This window comes from Durio zibethinus, chromosome 21 (genome assembly GCF_047325235.1).
Source record: "Durio zibethinus cultivar Kanyao isolate XHJ-2024 chromosome 21, ASM4732523v1, whole genome shotgun sequence".
Classification (NCBI taxonomy): domain Eukaryota; kingdom Viridiplantae; phylum Streptophyta; class Magnoliopsida; order Malvales; family Malvaceae; genus Durio; species Durio zibethinus.
Genome location: NC_143182.1, coordinates 8,168,755 through 8,178,489, shown reverse-complemented (window position 1 = coordinate 8,178,489; position 9,735 = coordinate 8,168,755). Strand labels below are relative to the sequence as shown.

Genomic DNA, 9,735 nt, shown 5'->3' with positions numbered 1-9,735 from the left:
AAACATCGGAGCCTAGCAGAGAGTTGAGCTGTTGAATTAACTGGACAAGGAGTGGATTGAATATGGCCGCAGCTTGTTGGACCTCTGGCACACATTCCCCGTTCCTGCTCCTCATGGCTAACTCAGGCGAGACACAGTCTAATGGTCCTGTCCCTGTCACCAGGACCCTGCAGCCTCCTAATTCGTATAACCTCTGTAATTATATCAGATTATCACATGTTAACAGGAAAAAAAACTATTCAGAATTTGGAACATGTTGATGTAGTGTTCAAACGTCAAAGTCAATTGAACAAATTGACAAGGGCTGATTTGATTAGGCTGTTTTTACACAGAGAAGGTCCCTTTTAATTAAGAAAAGCTGTTAAAAAAAGATGCAGGAGAATTAATTATCAATTATCTACCAGGAGGATTTTCCGGTATTCAAACTGAGAAAGCGGCAGTAATCTGGGAGAGAAGATTGGCGTGATCTTGCTGAGAAAGGTACCAAGAAGTAGTTGTTAACAAAGTCATTGCCACTGTCAATAAGAAAGTCACCAAAAACAAAAAAAGCACGAGCCCCAGCTTGAGGTGAGACTGTAACCATCAAGGCTACCAGGGGAACAATTATAGTAGTAACAACAAACCAAGAACTTGACATTGTATCAAAACATGTTGTTAGAAGAATCATTTGTCTTCTCATAATTGTTGCATGATAAAAAGTGTAGTGTATAAAATCAAAAACAGAAACTCATTATTGGATGTAGCAAGACAAAACTGATAGCCTTTTTCATAAAGCAGACAAATATTCATGTGAAAAAGTTGCATCCAACAATTGGATGCCAGGGTAATAACATGTTTTTCTTCCTATCACAATAGAGTGAGAAATTACCTATTAATCCAAACAACGTAAAAGACTGAGAATATTTTTGTCCAACCTACAAGGGTTAATCCAGTTGGTAAAGAAAAAACCCCTTCCTTATGAACCAGGGTTTAATTTTTGTGTGAGAGCATTTCGAGAAAAAAATCTTGAATGCATCAAATAATGTGAGAAAATAGATCCTTAAACTTATCAGCAAAAAGAATTAGCATGAAAGCATAAGATATTTCTCATATTCTTTCAACAAAAAAAAAGTAACAGATTAAATGAGAAAACAAAGTACACATTTTGATTTCTTCACCATTCAATTCAACATTAAATGAGAAAAAATAGTACGCATTTTGATTTCTTCATCATTCAATTCAACATTAACTGCAGCTCCTAACCTTTTTTTCAAGGGTTTGACTAGCTATTTTCAACCAAGTATTCATAGCAGACTAGCTGTTGGCAAGACGTTCTATTAGAATGAGTTAAAAACTTATGCTATACAGTTATTAAAATATCAGACTGAACTGTCCCTACCTTCTGTTTTGTCAATAAATTCGTATTTCAAGAGCCTCAATATAAAACATTGGTAGTTCATAGTTGATGAGGTGTACTATCTTTAAGATGATCATATCAATACATTTGACTTCTGAAAATCTCACTATTCAATTCAGTATTCTATTGAAGACTTTAAATATGAAGCTTGTTTCATTTAACTGCATTTTTGTTAAGATGACAAGAAGCATAATGTTGGAAGAAATTGCAGCTGATCAATCGCCATTCGCCTGTGTTCTATATTCTTACAATTAGTGATTCCATCATACCTCAAACACAGGATACCTTGACTTGATCAAAGGTTTGCATTGTAAAATTTCTTCTGCTGTTTAAGGTTTAATGACCTTACAGCTTTGTTAGTGGAAGAAGGTTTAGATGCCAATAACTGATAAGAACTCATGTATGCATTCTTAAGGTCTGTTGCATTGTAAAATTTATTCTGCTGTTTAAGCTTTTAAATTTTATTTTGTAATGTAAATAAACTCTCAATTTTATATTATATGAAATTAAGATTATGAATATTTATTTTACTGTAATTAGGTCATTGATGGCGTAAATTTTCAAAATTTTAAATTGAATGATTTAATTTGTAGATAAATTTACTTAAATTCATTCGAATAAATTAAATGACAAATATTTAAGAAAATATCATTTTAAAAATTTTATCAATTGAATATTATTCATTCAATTTTAAAATTTAATGAATATAATTATAACAAAATAAAAATTTATAATTTTAATTTCATGCAGAGCTAAGGTAAGGTTTGTTTGCATTTCAAAATAAAGTTACAAGTCCTTTTTTTTTTTTTTTAAAGGGAAATCACTTATAACAGATATCTTTTGACTACCTCCACGCTCATTTATCTGGACTTTTACAAATGAAATTGGCCTAATGGGCCGTATATCAGCTGAACCTGGAGCCCAGTTCAAAGCCCAACATATCCAAACAACTAACCATTAAGAGCAACCGTTTCTGTTCTCACTTTTGACTTCTCAAACTCGAGCTCACTGTCTCGCACGCAAAAATAATGTAATAATAATTGGAAAAAAAACAGAAAACGAAAAGCAGAAAAAGACATAAAACTTTTAAGAGCAAAACGCCAAATTCGTTAAGTTCATAAACGCAGCTTCGATGACTTCTCTCACAAAGTCATCATCACAATTAGGGTTTTTTTTTTTTCAAAAGAAAAAAGAAATAAAAACGATTTGAAATCTTAGGGAATGCAGCCGAATTGCTGCCATGCTTCCTTTGCTTTTGTTCTGAAGTTCTTGAATTTTCTCCAAGCTTTCATTGGAGTATGGATCATACTGTATTCGATATGGATGTTGGATCGGTGGAAGCATTACGTCCCCATTTCTCCGCCGCCTTTAGCTCCTTCGCCGGAGTCTTCTCTTTCGATCCTCTTCTCGAGACCGGAGGTTGGAGCTCAAGCAGCTAGGGTTTTTGATGATTTCGCTGTCGGTTGGGTCTCCGGGTTGGATAATGGGGTCGGGTTAGACTTGAGCTCCGTTAAGCTACCTGCTCCCTGGTAGTTACCCTATTTAGTCTTTTTTTAGTGTGTTATAATTGATTTTGTTTAAGGGATTTTGAAGCGGACAGCGGGACATAACATTAAATGCTATGCTATATCAAACTAGAAAAAAAAAAAGGGACAGTGGTTTAAATGTTTGGGAAGGGGTTTGGATAGGACCGGTTATAGTAATAGAAAATAAGATCACGTTAAGATCTATTAAAACTTTGATCATGTTTTCTAATGAGTTGTACTTAGATTTTTTTTTATTGTATAATATTGGGGAAATACTTTGATAGAGTTGCTTAAGTGAAGTTCGTTAAATTATGCAACAAAATCATGCCATGTGCTAGAATTGCTAACTCAATACTAGTTTTGTCTTTTGTTTCTTACTTTTAAGTCTTAATATTTAGTAAATAATTTGATGAGTACTGGGAAGATTTTTTTTTTTTAAACAACTATAAAAGAGTAAAGTTTTTTGTGACTATCGCATGGATGTTCTATTTATTCACTGCTATTTGGTTGTCTCTTTCAATTCGTTATTTCATATGATTGGCAGTTCAACTTTTCCTCTTGTTGGTGATTGTGGTTGAATGGTTGGATTGGAAATGCTCAGATGAGAGTTAAATTGATGCTTTTCTTTGTTGCAGGTTCATCTACTCTTTTATGGGAGTGGGTATTGTGCTAGGTTGCATTACTTTCATTGGTTGCATAGCAGCTGAATCTATTAATGGCTGCTGTCTTTGTTTCGTATCCTACCTAGATGGTTCTTTATATATTCTTTTCAAATGAAGTTGGCTTAATGGTTTAGCTGCAGTGATTCTGAACATCTCTGCAATAGAGACCAGCTTAAGTTTTTAATGAAAATTGCAAATTTCAGACAACGGCTTCCTATTTATTGAAGTTTTAACTTAAGTTTTTAATGAAAATTGCAAATTTCAGACAGTGGTTCCTATATATTGAAGTTTTAGCTTAATTAACTATACATATGCTTTGTCTACCAAGAAGTGGTGGTAGCAGGAGAAGATGAAGTGCTAAAATAGGATCAGAACTTTAAGCACAAAATTGAGAATTTCTTCTTCTACATTTTCACTGTTAAGTATCTCTTTAAAACTAAGTACTCAGTGATTTATAAGCTCTATCACAAGCTTTAAAGTTTTGAAGTTATTTCTGTCCTGCCAATTATCCAATGGATTGCATTCTATTACATGTTTTTCCTTAACTTGATCAAACTGCCAGTATACACTTCTCAAAAGTGTTCTCATTTTAATAGAAGCTGCTTTGGTGGCATTTATTGCAATTGACCGGAGCTGGGAGAAGGTATATTCTTTTTCTGGGTGCATTCTGTTTGTCAAGAGATGCTATGGCTTTGATCTTGGGCAGATTATCATCTATTACTAAATACTGTATTTTATGACAGGATCTTCCATTTGACCCAACTGGAGAACTCAATAGCCTTCGATCCTTTGTTGAAGTCAACATTGATATATGTAAATGGGTTGGCATCAGTGTGGTCATAATTCAAGTATATTTTAACCCATGTTTTCCAGCATTTTATAACTTAGTAAATTAATTGATTGCAATTATTATGCACAAAAATCAAAACAAAAAAGCAGTAAGTAAATGATCTCATACTTTGTGACATTTGGCACTTCGTCAAATGAAGATCTACTGAAGTTCAACTTATGGTCATATGGATTTATGAATTTAATCATAAGGGTAATATGCAATGATCTTCTGACCATGTTTTGCAGTTACTCTAATGTGAAAAAGTATTCAATTTGGATTTCACCATTGCACTTTTTAATGCCACCACTGAACTGTGGATTGATTATGTTATCCCTTAGGCTTATGCTCAACCAGCGATTGGATGGATTGGTGGATCATCGATGTATGTCTTAGAAAACAAATTAATATTTTAATTTAGTTAGCCTTGTGCTATATTGCCAATAGTCTGTTGAACTGGTGGGGGCTGGGGTTTATATAAGTATTTGGTTTAAATCTTACCAAATATTGGTGGGACAGATTAAGTAAGCTAAAATTATGGATATTAAAGAGTTATGATAACATCTTTGCAGCATATTACTAGTCCGATGGCAAATTAATTATTTGACACATGAAATTCTTGGTCTATTTTCCTTGTTGAGGTGATAAAGTTACAGTTGATGATATATAGGATGATAAGCAGATACCACCTTTACTCAACAACAACTTGATTGTAGCTTACAATATACTAACTTTGTTGTTTTTGTAATTATAATTCATTTTTTCTTTAATATTTGCTTGTTAAAATTGACAAAAAACATAGAACTTTCATTAAAAATATAAGGATCCATCTTAATTCGTAGGCATTTATTTTTGCATTTTATTTACAAGAATTTTGAATTATGAAGAAAGGAATTCTTTGGGCACTCCTGAAATGCATAGCTTCTTATTTCTGTTAATATATTATTCCATCTTAGACCATAGAAAAAAAAAAGATAGGTTTGCCTGTGCATCAGTGCATATAGTTTGTGATAGTTTATTAGAAGAGAGATTATAAGTTTATAATATATGCATAAAATTGGTGTTGCCAATAGACATAGGAAAATAACAACAGATTTGGTTTCCGAGTTATGGGTAAGGATGAACAATAATAGGTATTGCATTGCATATGGTTGACGTTATAAGTATTTGGTGCTTTAATAATTGTTTCCGATCCTTTGTGCAAGTTATCGCTTTATAATCTGGACTGTTTCGGGATTTAGAGTAGGTGCAGGTAAATCAAGTCAGCCTTTATATATATATTTGAAATTCTCTGTGGCATATTATGTACTTCTGTGTGATGTACGGAAGGTTAAGAGAACCAGTCTACCTGGGTTGGTAGGCGGGGTCAAATTAAAGATATAGAGTTTGTAGCTGTGTGGAAAGGGAACTAGGTTTCTTGAAGCAATGAAAGTTGATGCATATATGCTAAATGACCAGACATAAGCTGAAATAAAAAAATCAGGGATGTAGCAAATATATATATATATATATATATATATATATATATATCAGGGTGCTGGAACATTTTGGTGGAAAAGAACTAAGAGACTTGGAAAGTTCTGACATATTTGGACAGTTGAAAGGGGAAGATGGGAACATCTGGTTGGAAAAGAGATTTGGGATTTTATGGTTTTCTAGGGTCATTCATTAAAGCCTAAATTGCTAGAGGGATCTAGTATGGCTTCAAAAGATAAACAGAAAAGCAGACAGGCATGTTCAGGTTCTTATCTATTTTATGTTTGGCAAAAGACTGTTCAAAACTCTTTGTGGTTGAAGCCAAAATGATGTAGCCTCTATCTGCAGTATCATGATGAAACTAACCTTATCAAGTAGTTCTATCCAATGGAAACTCCAGATGATTGTGCAAGTCTTCAGAATTCTATTATTTATGCTAATTGAGATAGACTTAAGAAACATCCTAACCTCACATTTACAAGGCAATCAGCTTTTTCTGGTCTTGAAAACATGATATTCTGTTTGAAGATAAGTGTTGCTTGCTCCATAACTATGTGCCTTGTGGGGCAAGATAGAGATATTCGCTGATGGATCAATATCTCAAAATTTACCTGTAAATGTCTTAAGAGAGCAATATTGTGCTATCCCATCTATGACTAATTGTGAAGTCTTGCATGGCCACATTTTGGGGATGAATTGTAAACTTTATAAGGGGAGAAGGATAGATGTTAAGAAGAGCCTTAATCATTTTCATAGACCGAATTCTGTTTGAACTTTAGATTGGGAGAAGTCCACTTGAGATAAATCTCTTCGTCTGTTTGAGATGAATCAAACTGTTAGGAACTGAAAATACATGGTAAGATTTTTAGTTTTATATATATATATATATATGTATGTATGTATGTATATATATATGCACCCATATAAGGTAATTAAATTCAATGGCTAGATGAAAAGAATCTTGTTTTTGGTTAGGAAATAAAAGATAAGATCTTTCTTTTCTTTTTTCAAACATCCAGTAAATCTGCTGATTTCTCTAACCTAATAGACTTATTCCTGCAACATTTCAGGCATTAGCTTTGCTAGTGGCAATTATTTTGCGGGCAATGATTTCTGCTAGAAAAAGAAACGTGGCCAATGAAGATGATTTTGAAAGTAGCAGAGATAGAACTTGGGAGCCACTCCTAAACCCTCAGTCTAGCCACTCATCTACTTCAGTCAAGGGTGATGGCAGGGGAACTCACTCTGACATCTGGGCCTCACGAATAAGAGAAAAGGTATCCTGAATTCAATTGCTTATAACTCATCTTTAGCGGAAAAAGATTGCTGGCATTCTAGTTATATGTTACCGTTCACTCTTTGTTTTATTAGTTTATTCTATATGATGTGAAATCCACTATGTAACATCTAATTTTCTAGTGAATGATGCCCCACTGCCTGTGGAAATGTTTCCTTGAAGTTGTATCTATAGCACGTTGGATCTCATTACTGCCATACTATGTCAATGGATATAGGAATCTATTGAAGTATTTAGTGATAGTGTGACAAATTAATGATCCAACTCACTGCCATTTAAACCAGCTCTTAATCTGGAATCTTAGTAGCAAATGCTAATTGTTGAATATGCATGCAGTTCGTAAGTGTGCATTTGAAATCTTTGAGATTTGCTTCCAAATATGTTATTTTCTTTCAGATTCACTCCACAACATTGACCTCCAAGTGACTGATCATATGCAGCATTAGACTTAAATGATAATTGCATGTGTGCAAATGCGTCGTTAAAATATAGTGGCTCTTACTATTTGCTTTGTGATTAGTCTGGTGGTATGGAATCTATTGAAGATATCTTTCTAATCTGATCCAACTCACTGCCATTTGACCCAACCTCAGTCTGAAATCTGACTCACAAATAAACAATTAAATATGAATGCAGTTCACAGCTGTCAATATGATTATCTTTCATTTATTCTTCAACAATGTTGACCTGATTGAGAGATCCTGACTCACAATGACTGATCGACTAAATAATTTTATTTTGCTGCCTTTCAAGCTTTTGTTTTATTATCATTGATATTTGTATATGATACTGTGTCTTTAGTTCAGTTGTGACAGTTATCAATGATTCCCTTTCCCTTTATATCTTATCCTCCCTTTTGATTTTTTTTTGGGGGGGATGTTGTGATCCCTGGCAGTTATCCTGTTTAATTAATCTTTTAGAGTTTGAGTTTGACTAATTTTCTTCTGGTTGACGAGCAACAACTGTAATGCAAAAAGGTGATTCAGATGGCAAAGCAGTTTTTCTGATATTCATCACTGCTGTTTTTGTTGTTGAACAAATCTTAATTGATGTAAGTAATTGTAGCTTGGTTTTGTCAAGAATCAGTATACTCTTAATTGCTAAGACCGTAAAGGACATCTACTGAGCATTTTAAAATATTCTTTCATTCACGCTGAGTTATATTTCCACTTGTATCTATTCATACGCAATTACTTCCATATAATATTAGTTGTTGTTTCCTAAATCATGTGATTGAATTTTGTATTGCAGTACGGACTGAACAGTGGTGATAGATATAACAGTGCTGATAAATACAATTTACTAAACCAGAATGCATCTGCAAGTATGAAGTCCAAGTAGAACAATGACCAGAGAGAACGATTGAACGATCAATCTCACAGGCATCAATATCATCTGTATTTCGAACTGATCAAGTTCATATCATTGCACTCTAGTCCTTTTATGTTTTGCTTTTGTTAAGGAAGTTTGATGTATATGGTTCTTCAAACTCATGTTTGCTGTATTGCTCTGTAATTTTACTTAATTGAATGTGGTGATACTAACACTCTGTATAAAATGAGAAGTTTGTTGTTTGGTCTAATACTGTTTTCTCATCGTCATTAGTATGTTTTGTCCGAGCGAATGTACTTTTTCTAAACCTATGCAGTTGATTTAAGCCCCTTCATTTTCTTTTACCTTCTTTTCATCAACCCTATTGTTCCAAGCTATATATCCTGGATGTAGATAGATTATTACAAGCTTAATCTCTGGGTCCATACCAGAATAAAAGGAGTTCTTTGTTTTGTTTTTTGGAAAAATAAATAAAACTATTCTTTTAAATACTCGAGAGGACCATCCAGAAATGCATAATAGTACATATCTGTGCTAGTATTGATGATGTTCAGGTCCTTCTTGTCCTCTTGTTATACTTTGACCAGTTGCTTCCTTGCCCTTAAGCAATTTGTGCAGGTTCTTTATGGAGTTCAAGGTCACAACTTTTCACAACATCAATTTGCCAGTTAGAAATTTATCTAACCAAACTAACTGGTTTTGGTTGGTAGTAATAGGAAATTACACATGAAGTTTCGGAAAAAATCTCATGAGATGAGCTTAGCTATGTATTGTGCATCTGCATGTTTCTGCCTTACAGCAATATCCCGTTTGCTCAGTCCTTGGAAAATCCCTATGGCAAAGGTTTTTATTGTTTCCTAGTTGTAATAAGAAATGCTGGAAATTTGTTTAATCCTTTGTTTGTTGATCTAAGCCAGAAATAAAGTTAACTGAGATGGTTTAGAAAAAGACTTTTATTAATTTATTTATAAGCGTAGTTATCAAATGTTTTTTGTACTATATACATTGAACCCAATTTGCATACAGTGGTTGTAAGCAGAAGCAGAGCACATGGTTAGGGAAATTAAAAATCCAAGTCCCCTTCATGAATTCAATTGTCTCTTGTTCGGATCTCAGCATGAATGTTCTTTTAGATTATTTAAGTCATATAACATACGATTGACTTCAAGTCATGAGATTTATTTTATATTTAAAGTTATTAAAATTTGATTCTAATA

General features: G+C 33.4%; 1 protein-coding gene across 2 annotated transcripts; it reads left to right on the top strand.

Moving 5' to 3' along the window:
- Positions 1 to 2,456: 2,456 nt before the first annotated feature.
- On the top strand, positions 2,457 to 8,768 carry LOC111305371 (tetraspanin-18-like). 2 transcript variants are annotated; one of them, XM_022902848.2, is made up of 7 exons: positions 2,457 to 2,925; positions 3,558 to 3,657; positions 4,147 to 4,227; positions 4,328 to 4,432; positions 6,960 to 7,166; positions 8,164 to 8,237; positions 8,438 to 8,768. In XM_022902848.2, the coding sequence occupies exons 1-6, from the start codon at positions 2,618 to 2,620 to the stop codon at positions 8,191 to 8,193; spliced, it is 831 nt and encodes a 276-aa protein (XP_022758583.1). In that variant the 5' UTR covers positions 2,457 to 2,617; the 3' UTR covers positions 8,194 to 8,237; positions 8,438 to 8,768. The 2 variants fall into 2 exon arrangements, with proteins under 2 accessions (XP_022758583.1, XP_022758582.1); XM_022902847.2 differs by lacking the exon at positions 8,164 to 8,237.
- The last annotated feature ends 967 nt before the right edge of the window (positions 8,769 to 9,735 follow it).